The sequence below is a fragment of the Rhinopithecus bieti genome, unplaced genomic scaffold (assembly GCF_001698545.2).
Source record: "Rhinopithecus bieti isolate Rb0 unplaced genomic scaffold, ASM169854v2 scaffold_39870, whole genome shotgun sequence".
Classification (NCBI taxonomy): Eukaryota; Metazoa; Chordata; class Mammalia; order Primates; family Cercopithecidae; genus Rhinopithecus; species Rhinopithecus bieti.
This window is the reverse complement of record NW_016817144.1, coordinates 729,332-743,846: the sequence shown is the minus strand read 5'-3', so window position 1 is coordinate 743,846 and position 14,515 is coordinate 729,332. Positions and strand designations below refer to the sequence as shown.

Below are 14,515 nucleotides of genomic sequence, written 5' to 3'. Positions count from 1 at the left end.
CGCTTAACTTTTCTTGGATCTCGGTTTTCTCATCCCTACATTAGGAGGCTAAAGTAAACCTTAAAGTAGAAAGTTCTAAGGTTTTATCTAGTTGAGAATCTTGGTGGCTTAATCTGTGGGATCTCTGAAAGCTCCTAAGAGAATATATGGAAGCAGCTGAGTCATTTAATAAGCAAAGTGGTTTCTTTGTTTGTTTGTTTTCGTTTTACTATAATCTACTAAGTTGGTAAAAGAAAAGTTAGATTTAATTTTTTTTTTTTTTTTTTTTTTTTTTTTTTTTTTTTTTGAGACAGAGCCTCGCTCTGTGGCCCAGGTTGGAGTGTAGTGGCTTGATCTCGGCTCACTGCAAGCTCCGCCTCCCGGGTTCCCGCCATTCTCCTGCCTCAGCCTCCTGAGTAGCTGGGACTACAGGCGCCGCCACCACGCCAGGATGGTCTCGGTCTCCTGACCTCGTGCTCCGCCCGCCTCGGCCTCCCAAAGTGCTGGGATTACAGGCGTGAGCCACCGCGCCCGACCAGAAAGACTATAGGACTTTCTGAGCATCAAACGAGATGATATGTGAGACAATTTCAATTCTTAAGGGCCTTACACGTTTTATGTGTTATCATTCATACCATGCTGGTCCCTATAAAATAGCTTAAGATCTTAAAAAAGCTTAGGATCCTTGAAAATGGGAATGAGGTTGTGTTTGGTGTGGGCATATGGTCAACAGCAGCCTGGAAAGCAAACAGGAAAACGGGAAATCTTGGAATGGTTTATCTATTATGTTAGTGGTTCTCGATTTCATTAGTGCCGACATCACTTCATAGATGCTGAATAAATCTCTTTGTTTTAACTGCAATGAAAATCAGGGAAAATATAAACCATTTGCAAGCCAAATAAGACAATATCCCAGCTATAATCTGTAATGTAGAGGAGAAACAAATTTTACCTTTTTCTGTTTTTGTAGAGACAGCAGCTATACTAGGTAGCCCAGGCTGGTCTCAAACACCTGGGCTCAAGCAGTCCTCTCACCTTGGCCTCCTAAAGTGCTGAGATTACAGGTGTGAGCCACTGTGCCCAACCAAGAAACAAATTTTATAATAGCAAAATAATATATATTTCAAAAGATAAAGGCTAAAACATGTCTACAGTGGAAAATACAAGGAAGTAGTTATTTGCTTGCACCCATAAACCATAACTATAAATGTAAAAGCTGCAACTGCAACAGGTGTATTCTCTTGGTTCCTGAAGCATGGTAAGGGCTTATTGTTGATGACATTTTCCAAAATGGTGAGCAACAAGCCACTTGGTAAAACTTTTTTTTAATTTTAATTTTATAGTCCATCAGCTGGGTCTTACAGCTCATGCCTATAATCCTAGCATTTTGGGATGCTGAGGTGGGTGGATCACTTGAGGCCAGTAGTTCAAGACCAGCCTGACCAACATGGCGAAACCCTGTCTCTGCTAAAAATGCAAAAATTAGGCAGTCGTCATGGCATGCACCTGTAATCCCAGCTACTCAGGAGGCTGAGGCAGGAGAATTGCTTGAACCCAGGAGGTGGAGGTTGCAGTAAGCCAAGATTGTGCCACTGCACTCCAGCCTGGGCGACAGACGAGACCCTGTCTCAAAATAAATAAACAAACAAGCAACCAAACAAACAAACAAACTTTGTAATCCATGACCTGCTGAAATGAAGTTCTGACTACATCAACATATAATCTTCCATTGTTTTCCTCATAGAAGAATTCTTAGAAATTTTAGTTGATATTAAAAGTGAAAAAGAAAGTAGCTTGTCATATGTAAAATTGACTTAGAGTCTAGGCCTCAGACACAGAAGAAAGTGTCTGGTAGGTCATTCAAAAGTCTGATGGAATGTGAGACAATATTTTATTGTGTGGGCTTGTTGCATGGTAGGATGTTTAGCATTGCAATCACATGCTGGTGTCTCCCTCTTCCCTCCGTGATTGTGACAACGCAAATTCCCCTACAGGCTTCTAAAACACACTCTAGAGGCTGGTATTGTTGAGACACACTAGGCTAAGATGGCTTTTCACTATATATTCCTTGTGACATTGGTTTGATGAGAGTAGACAATAGAGTCTGGAAGTGTAAATTTATTTTTAATTTTTAAAAAATCTTTTTTGAGACATAGTCTTGTTCTGTTGCCCAAGCTGGAGTGCAGTGGCGAGACCAGGGCTCACTGCAGCCCTGACCGCCTAAGCTCAAGTGATTCTTCTGCCTCAGCCTCCCAAGTAGCTGAGACTACTCAGCTATCGGTGTTTGTTTGTTTGTTTGTTTTTTGAGACGGAGTCACTCTCTGTCACCCAGGCTGGAGTACAGTGGTGCAATCTCAGCTCACTGCAACCTCTGCCTTCTGGATTCAAGTGATGCCCCTGCCTCAACCTCCTAAGTAGCTGGGATTACAGGAGTGCACCACCACACCTGATCAATTTTTGTATTTTTAGTAGAGTCTGGGTTTCACCATGTTGGCCAGGCTGGTCTCAAACTCCTGATCTCAAGTGATCCGCCTGCCTTGGTCTTCCAAAGTGCTGGGATTACAGGCTTGAGCCACTGTGCCCGGCCCTCAGCTATTGTTTTATTTTTTATTTAGTTAGTTATCTATTTTGGCAGAGATGGGGAGGTCTCACTGTGTTGCCCAGGCCAGTCTTGAACTCTTGGCCTCAAGCGAGCCTCCTGCCTCTTCCAAAGTGCTAGGATTACAGGCATGAACTACAGCACGGAGCTGGAGGTCTAAATTTAGAGTGAAGAGTTTGAGAAGACAAAAAGTAACAAAGGTGTGATGGAGTAGACAGATTTATGATTTCCTGAACTCAAAAATTAAGGAAAGGGTCTAAGAAGGGGCAAATAAGAGGGGGAGAAAAGTAGTTGGCTCCCAAACCGAAATGAAGCCCTTCCTTGCTGAGCTTAGAGGCAAAAGAAAATGAAAGCAAGCTGAGATCCTAAGAAAACAAGAGATTAAAGTTAAATAAAGAAGGAACACGGAAGTCTGAGCAATAGTCAGAAAAAAATAGGTGAGAGTACTGTATTACAGACAGATACCTTATATGAATTCTTTATTTGGGTGAGTCTGAGATTAAATCTGTGGCTTTGCAAGAAGGAAGTTTGTTTCAGAAGAGAAAAATTGGCAGTGTAGGAAAATCTAAAAGGCAAGGGAGAAATGCTGATTGGGAAGAGGAGTTTATTTAGAATGAAAAGGAATATTATGATACTCATTATTAGAAATAATGTGCCCCTATGCTATGTTAATTACTATGTCTGGTACTATTTTTTTTTTTTGAGACGGAATCTCCCTCTGTCGCCCAGGCTGGAGTGCAGTGGCGCATGTGATCTCAACTCACTGCAAGCTCCGCCTCCTGGGTTCACGCCATTCTCCTGCCTCAGCTTCCCGAGTATCTCGGACTACAGACGCCCGCCACCACGCCTGGCTAATTTTGTTTTGTATTTTAGTAGAGACAGGGTTTCACCGTGTTAACCAGGATGGTCTTGATCTCCTGACCTCGTGATCCGCCCTCCTTGGCCTCCCAAAGTGCTGGGATTACAGGTGTGAGCCACTGTGCCTGGCCTGGTATTTTTTGTATAGTTGGCATTCCTGGCACATCCATCTTATTGGCTGTGCACATACCTGTCCCAAAGATCCTGCCTTTGGGAAGTGAACATTCTTTTTCTTTTTTGAAACAGAGTCTTGCTCTGTCGCCCAGACTGGAGTGGAGTGGCATGACCTTGGCTCACTGCAGCCACTGCCTCCCGGGCTCAAGTGATTTTCCAGCCTCAGCCTCCCAAGTAGCTGGGACTATAGGTGTGCACCACCATGCCAGCTAATTTTTGTATTTTTTCAGTAGAGATGGGTTTTGCCATGTTGGCCAGGCTGGTCTCAAACTCCTGACCTTAGGTGATCTGCCCACCTCGGCCTCCCAAAGTGCTGGGATTACAGGCCTGAGCCACCACGCCCAGCCATGGAAAGTGAACGTTCTATAATGGAGAGAAGACAGAAAATAAATATGTAAATATGTGTGTGGGTGGGGCAGGGGGTGTGATAAGCATTTGGGAAATAGTCAGGGAAGGCATCACTAGTGAGCCAAGAACAGAAGTAAGGGAGCCAGGCTTGCAGGTATCTGGGGTTTGAAGATTCAGGCAGAGGGTGCTGCAGATGAGAGAACTCTGAGATGACAGCAATCAGATCACATCCGGCCTGTTTGAAGAACAAGGTCAGAGTGACAACAGCAGAATGAGTGAGGGCGAACGTCGTAGGAGATGAGGCTTAGGGCAACTTGGCCATTATAGGGGTTGGTTGTTTTTGGTTTCTACTCTTTTAGAGAAGGAGGTCTTGCTATGTTGCCCAGGCTGGTGTTGAACTCCTGGGCTCAAGCGATCCTTCTGTCTTCATCTTCTAAGTAGCTGGCCTCTTAAGTAGCCGAGATTACAGGCACGAGCTATAGGACTTGGGTTTTCGTTTTTTTGTTTTTGTTTTGAGATGGGGTCTCGCTCTCTCGCCCAGACTGGAGTGCAGTGGCATAATCACAGCTCATTGCAGCCTCGACCTCCCAGGCTCAAGCGATCCTCCCACCTCAGCCTCCAGAGTAGCTGGGACTAAAGGTGCATCCACGACACCCGGCTAATTTTTTTTGCTTTTTGTAGGGACAGGGTCTCGCTGTGTTGCCCAGGCTGGTCTTGAACTTCTGGACTCAAGTAATCCTCCCACCTAAGGCTCCCAAAGTGTTGGGATTACAAGCGTGAGCCACATCACCTGGCCAGGACTTGGTTTTTAATCCTAGTGAGATGAGAAGCTAATGGGGGTTTTGGGGAAGGGAGTGGCATGAGCTGACTTACATATTAAAACAATCATTCTTGCTGCTGTGTGGTGACTAGATTGGGCAGAAGTTAGGAGACTAGTTGAGAGGTTATTGCAATAATCCAGAAGGAAAATGATGGTGATTTGAACTAAGGTTAAGGTGGTAGGCTGGGCGTGGTGGCTCATGCCTGTAATCCCAGCACTTTAGGAGGCTAAGGCCGGTGGATCACCTGAGGCCAGGAGTTCGAGACCAGCCTGACCAACATGGTGAAACCTCGTCTCTACTAAAAATACAAAATTAGCCAGGCGTGTTGGCACATGCCTGTAATCCCAGCTACTCAGGAGGCTGAGGCAGGAGAATAGCTTGAACCTGGGAGGTGGAGGTGGAGGTGGAGGTGGTAGATTCTGGATATCTACGGAAGATAGAGCCAAGATAGGATTTGCTGATGCATGTGAGAGAAGAGGGGTCAGACATGTCTGTAAGTTCTGTGGCCTGAGCATCTGGAAGGATGGAGTTGCCATTTACCAAAATGGAACAGATTAGGGAGAAGCAAGTCAAGAGGAAAAGAGGAGGAGCTCAGCCAGGCATGGTGGCTCACATCTGTAATCCCAGCACTGTGGGAGACTGAGATGGGTGGATCACTTGAGGTCAGGAGTTCGAGATCAGCCTGGCAACCATGGCGAAACCCCGTCTCTATTAAAAATACAAAAATTAGCCGGGGGCAGTGGCACCTGCCTGTTGTCCCAGCTACTCGGGAGGCTAAGGCAGGAGAATCGCTTGAACCTGGGAGGTGGAGGTTGCAGTGAGCTGAGATTGCGCCACCGCACTCCATCCTGGGCAACAAAGCGAGACTCTGTCTCAAAAATAAATAAATAAATAAATACATTAATTAATTAAAAACAAAAGAGAGAGAGAGAAGGACCCGTTTTGGATAAATTTGAGGTGACTTGTCGGATATTCAAGTGACAAGAAGGCAAGTTGGTGTTCAAGTTTCAAGTTAAGGGGTGTCATTTGGGCCCAAGATTTGAATTTGGGCCAGATGCAGTGGTTCATGCCTGTAATCCCAGCTAAGGCAGGAGGATCTCTTGAGGCCAGGAGATCAAGACCAGCCTGGTCAACATGTCAAGACCCTGTTTCTACAAAATATGTTAAAACTTAGCTGGGTGTGGTATGTCTATTATCCCAGCTATTCAGGAGGCTGAGGTGGGAGGATCCTTTGAGCCTAGAAGTTTAAGGCCGCAGTGAGCTATGATCACGCCACTGTCCAGTGTGGCTCATTTTTGTATTTTTATTACTAGAGATGGTGTTTCACCGTGTTGACCAGGCTGGTCTCGAACTCCTGAACTCAAGTGATCTGCCTGCCTTGGCCTCCCAAAGTGCTGGGATTATAGGCGTGAGCCACCGCATAGGCCAATGTATTGCTATCTTACTTATTTAAAAAAGAAGCTATACCTTTGGCCATAGAACCCCCAGTTTTGTTTTGTTTTTTTCTATGTGAAGCAATTTGTAACACATCATTGTCAATTCACTTTTATTTTATGGGCATTTACTGCACAGCTCTAAGCAATTCCACATCAAAGACATTCTCTCTGTATTTAACAGAGGCCTGATAGATGGGTGGGTCTACACATAAGAATTGCCTTGGGACTTCCTATGTGTCATTAAGAAAGAATTTAACATTAGCTTAGTAACCAAACAAGATCAAATATACAGGTATTTAAACACAAACACACGCACAAACACTTAGACTTTGTTGGAATTATGCAAGTAATATTTAATAAAACAAAAATTAATTGTAGGCTGGGTGCAGTGGTTCACACCTATAAACCTAGCACTTTGGGAAGCCGAGGTGGGTGGATCGCTTGAGCTCAAAAGTTTCAGACCAGCCTGGATAACATGGCAGAACGCCATCTCTACAAAAGAAATACAAAAATTATGGTGGCATGTGCCTGTAGTCCCGGCTACTTGGGAGGCTGAGGCCGGAAGATCACTTGAACCTGGGAGATGGAGGTTGCAGTCAGTTGATATCGTGCTGCTGGGTGACAGAGTGAGACCCTGTCTCAAAAAAAAAAAAAAAAAAAAAAAAGCAGGAATAACATTTGATTTTTAAAATGTTATAAAAAAGAGACCATGTTGGCCAGGCATGGTGGCTCATGCCTGTAATCCCAGCACTTTGGGAGGCCAAGGCAGGTGGATCACCTGAGGTCAGGAGTTCCCGACCGGCCTGACCAACATGGTGAAACCCGGTCTCTACTAAAAATATAAAAAGCCGGGCATGGTGGCAGGTGCCTGTAATCCCAGCTACTCAGGAGGCTGAGGCAGGAGAATCGCACGAACCTGGGAGGTGTAGGTTTCAGTGAGCTGAGATTGAACCACGCACTGCAGCCTGGGTGACAGAGCAAGACTCCAGCTCAAAAAAAAACAAAAACCAAACAGAGGCATGTCCAAAGCACATAGGAGTCAACCAGAAAGAGCTCCCAACGGCCAATGCTGGAACTGTCTGAGCAAAATAAATAACATAATATTGATTATATTATTGATTATAACTGGAAGTATAAAATAAGCATGAATCCACGCAGATATATATATATATATTTATATGTGAATAAATAAATATATATAGAGAAGGGACAAATCTTTTTTTTTTTTTGAGACAGAGTCTTGTTCTGTCACCCAGGCTGGAGTGCAGTGGCATGATCTCAGCTCACTACAACTTCTGCCTCCCATATTCAAGCAGTTCTGCCTCAGCCTCCCAAGTAGCTGGGACTGCAGGCGCAAGCCACCACGCCCAGCTACTTTTTGTATTTTTAGTAGAGACGGGGTTTCACCATATTGGCGAGGGTGGTCTCGAACTTCTGATCTCAAGTGATTCGCCCACCTTGGCCTCCCAAAGTGTTGGGATTACAGGCGTGAGCCACCATGCCCGGCCTTCGTTTTTTAATCGTCAGAAATACCTGTTAGTACACTTTACTTTCAGAGGCTGTTTACAGAGGTGAGTCACGACCTTATCAGTTTTTTCACACAAACAGGGAGGATTAAAGAGATCATCAGAATACCTCAAAGAGAATAGGTTGAAATGATCTTCTTAAATGATCTTGGTGTGCCTGTCACAGACATGCACAGACTCATACTCGTTTCCTCTTTGTCTTATCATTCCTCTCTGGTAACTTTACTGTTTTGTTCCTTTTTGCCTTTTGTGCCCCACCCCCGTTAAAAAAATGTGATGATCAGCCACAGCAGATTGTACATTGTTAACGGAACATCATGACTGTCCATGATGATGATAGCAACAGCTTCAAGGTTTTTTGTAAGTAGATATTGCACCTCATTGTTTGAGAAGAAACAAAGATAAAATGCTTGCCAGACACTTGCTGAGGACAGGACTTGAAACCACCGCGCTTGGCCAGCAGATGGCGCGCCCCGCCCTCAGTGTGCATGACTTATGAATGAATATGCCCTCCCTATGCTCTGCACCCCGCCCCTCCCGCCTCTGCTAGCCTCTCCAGCTCACTGCTATCAGAACCACTGTCTGAAGCACAGATTGCCAAGGCCTGGCTTTAAAATGGTGTCATGGGAATTGAGCTGGGGAGAGGGATTCAGGGATTCTCTGTGAAGGCAATGGGTTGAACAGCAGAAGGGTTGAGATAGAAAGGTGGCTGGGGAGGAGGCGCTTTTGCAGCCAATGGACTCATCTCATTTGGCTGGAGTTGGGCTGGGAAGGGTAATGGACTAATGTGGGGAAGGTAGATCCAGAGCCTCGAAACTCCTACGAAGGCATTTTGACTTGCTCAGTAGGCCATAGAGAAGCCCTAAAAGGTTTTTATATATTTTTTAATTTTAGAGACAGGGTTTCAGCATGTTTCCCAGGCTGTTCTTGAACTCCTGGGCTCATGCGATCGGCCCGCCTCGGCCTCCCAAAGTGCTGGGATTACAGGAGTGAGCCACCGAGCCCAGCCGGGAATCGCTAAAAGGTTTTGAACGTGGCAGGATGAGAGCTGTACTTGCACAAGATTAATATGACCAGGTCTGTGGATGCACTGAATGAAAACGAGAATCCAATGGAGAAGTCACCTTACAACAGGAGGGGTGGGCTGGGCATGGTGGCTCACACCTGTAATCCCAGCACTTTGGGAGGCCGGGGCTGTCACCTGAGCTCGGGAGTTTGAGACCAGCCTGACCAACATGGTGAAACCCCATCTCTACTAAAAATACAAAATTAGCCAGGGGTGGTGGTGGGCGCCTGTAATCCCAGCTGCTCCAGAGACTGAGGCAGGAGACTTGCTTGAACCCAGGAGGTGGAGGTTGCAGTAAGCCGAGATCATGCCATTGCACTCCAGCCTGGGCAACAAGAGCAAAACTGTCACAAACCAACAACAACAAAAAGAGGGGTGATGGACGAAGCATATACGTGACAATTTACAGTTTGGAAAATTCAGAGAAGTAGCTTCTCAACCTTGTCACCCATCAGTAGAATACTTCCTTCCAGAATCAGTGTCAGGAAATGTCCAGGAAACCAGGAACCGAGCCTACACATCCCGATGTCCTATGTGAATGCGTATGTGGGGCTAGCCAATCCCTTGCCTTCCTGCCTCTAGGAAGATTATTAGGTCTTCCATTTGTTTTCAAGTAAGAAGAAAAAAAAAAAAAAAAAAAAAAAAAACAGCTTGAGTTTCTTTCCATATCACAGCCTTCCAATGTGTTATTATTCAACACTGCAGTGTCAGATTTAGATTTTCCACCTCGAGGAATTTGGTTTAGCTTTAATTAGTTGCTGTGAATATTTCTGAGCCAACTCTGGAAAGCATTTATCTGGAAAATAGTTTCCACTAAAATATAAGCTGGATATAGGGTATCATTTTCCTAGGAGGGTTTGTATCAGTTAACACAGTTATACATTCTCTCCAGTCCTCTGGATGACTTTTGCCACAAGCCCATCATCGTCATATTGGTTAATTACTTATTAATCACAATTCAAAATACTATATTGAGGCATCTGCATCGCCATCCAAGTTCTAGCCTCAGGACTTCAGAGCGTGAAGATTTTTCGGAGAAAAGATAACGCTTACAGGTTATTCTCATACAGGCAACTGATGCATTTTTCATCCGGCAACTTTTCATAAAACAAGCTGAAAATACCAGACAAATGAAAAACAGACTTCAGCAGTTCCATGCTGCTTCCTGAGTAACTGAAGAATGTGCTTCTTGTGGTTGAAATGAGGGATCTGTTTAATATGGATGAAACAGCAACACTCCAGGCATTTTCATTGACATTTCACTGTGACTTTTTGAACTTAGGAGCGCGGATACGAAAACCTACTCTTCCTTTCTGCTGTGCGGAGCCTGCACAATCTGCAGAAAGATTGCAGGGCCGGGCCAGGCGAGGTAACAGGCTACGTGGGGTTCATGTTCTCTCTGGTTGTTCCCTCCCCCTGTTTGTACTTCATTTCCATTCACACGGCTGCACTTCCCAGTTTTCCAGGATCTCTCCTCTGAAACCAGGCAAGGGTTTGTTCCCAAATCCCACCCATTGCCTCTCCAGCCCTGGACTTGCTTACTGGACCACACATAGGTGGTGGGCATTGGTGACTTGTCCCTAGGATCAGGGGATCAGAAACTGCCCAGAGGGGCTGGATGGAGCTCGGCGGCACTCAGGGCACAATGGAGAGCGGATTCAAACGGCAAAGGAGCCGAGGGAAGCCCCTCTGCCCGAGCCTCCCTAGCGCCGGCCGGGCTCCGCTCAGGAGCAGCCCCGCCGTCTGGCAGAGACATGCTGTTTTGTTTAAATCCTCCACATTCTTTGCCATTTCCCCATTGGCCGGATGGGGCTACCCTCCCCGCCGCGGCCGCTGCTGATGTCAGCCTTGCTCGCGCTCGCTCCTCCCGCACCCACCTCCCGGGCCCAGGCACACTGCATCGGCGCGGACGCTCCGGTCCCGGCGAGGTGGCTGCAAACTCGCGGGCACGCACGGCGCCCGGGGAGCCAAGGGACTCGGGGGAGGGGACGCGCGCGGAAGGCGCCAGCTTCCTCCCGCCCGCCCCTAGCAGCCGCGAGCTGAGGTTGGAGGCGCCCGGGGCCCCAGCCGGGCAGAGCCGAGCGGCGGCGGCTTCCTTTTTCTCCCCGAGCCAAGCTCCGGAGCGGCGCGGGGACCGGCCCTAAAAAGAGCAGGAAATCTTGTTTACCGCCCGCGGAGAGGAGCCGATCGAGCCTTTGTCTGGAAAGTCAGCATCTCCAGCTCCGGCTGCAATGTGTTCCTGGTGACATTAGCATCGGGCAGACCCGCCGGAGGAGGGGGGTCGCCAGATTCCCGTCTGCTTTCGGAGGCGGATCGAGCGGGTGACTTTTGTGCATTCGTTTTAATTTTTGGAAATCTCTCTTTTTTCCTCCCTCGCTCGCTGCCGGGCATGTCCTGATCTGGCGGCCGCTCCTACCACCCTGGGCTGCCGAGCAGAGCCGTCGCCAGCGGGTCTCCCTCCCTACCTCCCTGACTTTGCAACACCGCGTTCCGGGAGGACCAGCCTCGGCGAGGGAGGAGGCGGAGGAGCTGCGAACACCCGGACCCAAACCCTGACATGCTCTGGGGCGGAGAGGAGGAAGCCAGGAGCTGAGCGCGCCGCGGGGGCTGCTTCGCCCGCCGGCTACGAGCGCTGGGCTCCGGGCGCCCTGCCCTGCGCCTGGGCGGCAGGCTTGCTGGTCTGGAGGGCGCCCCCAGCTTCCCGCCCCGGGGATCCGCGGCCGGCAGGACCATGCTGCTGAAAGAGTACCGGATCTGCATGCCGCTCACCGTAGACGAGGTAAGCGCCGCGCCCGGCCCGGCCTCGCTCGCTCCGGGACTGCCGCCGCCGCCGCCTCCTGGCCGGCGAGCCCCGGGCTAGCGGCAGGAAACCCAGGTGGACGTTACCCCGCAAGCCCGAAGGCTGGAGGAGAGGAGGGAGGGGATTTGCGGCTTCCACTTGTCACCCCAGCGCGGGAGGGCGGCGTTGGGTGGGGCGGCGGACTCCGGGTGGGCTCTTTGGGGGCGCCCAGAATCCAGACTGTTAGGGATCACAATGAGCCAAAGGGAGTGGGTGAGCCCCCTCCTTCCAAATAAGAAAATGAATAAAGCAAACCCAAGAGCCCCCGGCGCGCGCTGTAGCTGGGGTTTGGGGGGCACCCCGTCCTGGCCGTGGGCCCAGCTTCCCCTCCCCGCCCTCTGCGGTCAGGTCGAGGTGCAAGGAGGAGCCTTGCGCCCTCGGGATCTGCACGCCCAGAGCCCCGCGGGGGGCACCTCGGAGCCCTTGGGGGAGGTCCCTGCGGGGCCGGACTTCTCGCCGTCGCCGCGGTCTTGGGCGCCGCTCCCGGCACGTCCGCCCTTCGAGGCTCGGGACCCGGCTCTGTCCTTTCGCAAACCGGCTGGCTCGGAAACTTTCTGCGTCTCTTATTTCTTCCGCCGCGGGGAGCGTGGTCGGCGCGCGAGCCGAGAGCGGCTGGGGCTGCGACGCGGCCACAGGAGGGCGCTCCAGCACGTGGTGCCGGGGCAGCGGCTGCCGGCGGGGGGGCGCCGGGCTCAGGGCGGGGGCTCGTCCTCCAAGCGCGGCTCTGCTGCCCTTCTCCCGAACCTGCGAAGCTCCAGCATTCAGGAACTGGTGCCTCAGACAGGATTATTCCAGCCCCGGCTTCCCTTTCTTCCCCTTCTTCCTCCCCACCTTTGTGGTGATTTCACGACTACTGAGCGTCTCTGTCCAGGGACAGTGAAGGAGCCCAAAGCCAAGCACGGCAACGTGAAACTCACTAGTGTGGTTTGGTGTGGCAACACACATGAAATCAGCCACCCACACCATCTTTATATTTAAATCTCGTGCCATGAAACTATCAGGTATGTTATTGAGCCACCACTTGATGAGGGGGCGATGCGCTTTGGGAGAGAAAAAGATCCTTAACTGAGAACGTGGCTGTGCTCACAGGGGCTGTCCGTATTTGCCATTTGGACCAAGGGTTAAGGCAAGACCCAAGTACAATCCAAGACAAAATCAAAGTAGCTGCAAGTTTACAAAACGCATCATGGGTACACAGGCTGCCAAGGAGGGAGAAATCAGCTTCCACCAGAATGATCAGCCGAGTTTTGGAGTTCGTTGGCATTTGAGGAGGTAGCATTTAAGTAGGGTCTGGAAGGGTGGATGCCAGATGGGTAGACAGAGATTCGAGTTGCATATGACCTTGTAAGTGGAGAAGCAGGACATAGCTTTGTGGGGAAAGAGAAAGGCAAATGAATGGGACTGGTTAATAGGAGTCTTTCCAGAAGAGGTGGAGATGGTCCCACCTTTTCAACTCCAGCAGTTGAGCTGGAGTAATTCACCTGGGAGGCGTGGATCCCTCTACTCTATCTCCTAATGACCTTGTTTTTTGATATGAGTTTGGATTCTAGGAGCAATGTTGGGACTGCATGGAATACACAGAAAATTACAGGTGATAATCAAGAAAAGAACCAGTTCTAGAAGCTTCTCTACTACCTACAAAATCTCTTTATCCTAGTTGGTTCCCTTTTCAGGCTTTCTGAAACACTCAGGCAGATGCTTTTCCCACTTTTGTTTTTGTACCGAAATATCCGCAGGTATACCATGGGGTAATTACATTTGAATGATATAGGTGGAGGCCCTTCCTTCCTTCCTTCCTTCCTTCCTTTCTTCCTTCCTTCTGTCCGTCCGTCCTTCCTTCCTTCCTTTTTCTTTTCTTTTTTGTTTTTTTTTTGAGATGAAATCTTGCTATGTTGCCCAGGGTGGGGTGCAATGTCGAGATCTCAGCTCACTGCAACCTCCACCACCCGGATTCAAGCAATTCTTCTGCCTCAGCCTCCTGAGTAGCTGGGATTATAGGTGCCTGCCACCACGCCTGGCTAATTTTTGTAGTTTTAGTAGAGATGGGGTTTTGCCATGTTTGCCAGGCTGGTCTTGAATGCCTGACCTCAGGCGATCCACCTGCCTCAGCCTCCCAAGGTGCTGGGATTATAGGCATGAGCCACTGTGCCCAGCCAGCCCTTCCTTTTTTTTTTTTTTTTTTTTTTTTGAGATGGAGTCTTGCTGTGTTGCCCAGGCTGGAGTGCAGTGGCGCGATCTCGGCTCACTGCAAGCTCCGCCTCCCGGGTTCACGCCATTCTCCCACCTCAGCCTCCGAATAGCTGGGACTACAGGCGCCCGCCACCACGCCCGGCTAGTTTTTTGTATTTTTAGTAGAGACGGGGTTTCACCATGTTAGCCAGGATGGTCTTGATCTCCTGACCTCGTGACCCACCCGCCTCGGCCTCCCAAAGTGCTGGGATTACAGGCTTGAGCCACCGCGCCTGGCCAGCCCTTCCTTTCTTAATTGGCCAACAAAATCAGACTCATCAGACTCCACCTGTAATATAATTATAAATTCTTTAATGTATAATTCATTTTGGCTAAAGTATGATTCAGTTTCTGTAAGGTTTATATTCTGAAGTCATTTTCTGCTTTGTCAGAGAAGCAGGAGGGTAATTTAGATTAATAGATGTTTCCAATTAAAAGGATTCAGATTAGCTAAATCTGATGATGGATGAAGAAATGAGGCCTAGTTTGCCAGATGTTAAACCCCTAAAGTCAGAACTGATAGTAAATTCCACAGTCTCCACCATCCCCTTTTACACTGACCTTAACACTGAAAACGAGGAAGCAACTTGAGTTTCTTCAAGGAAGATGTTTAGGTAAACTTTGGAAGCCTAACTTTTTT

General features: G+C 48.7%; 1 protein-coding gene across 2 annotated transcripts in view; it reads left to right on the top strand.

Moving 5' to 3' along the window:
• Positions 1-10,649: 10,649 nt before the first annotated feature.
• The window catches only part of PITPNC1 (phosphatidylinositol transfer protein cytoplasmic 1), a 346,211-nt gene continuing 342,345 nt past the window's right edge, over positions 10,650-14,515 (top strand). Inside the window, exon 1 of one of the 2 annotated variants that reach the window (XM_017855834.1) lies at positions 10,650-11,586. In XM_017855834.1, coding sequence (XP_017711323.1) covers positions 11,539-11,586 — 48 coding nt within the window. In that variant the 5' untranslated portion in view covers positions 10,650-11,538. The remainder of the gene's footprint in view (positions 11,587-14,515) is intronic. The other variant, XM_017855836.1, reaches the window with a different exon arrangement.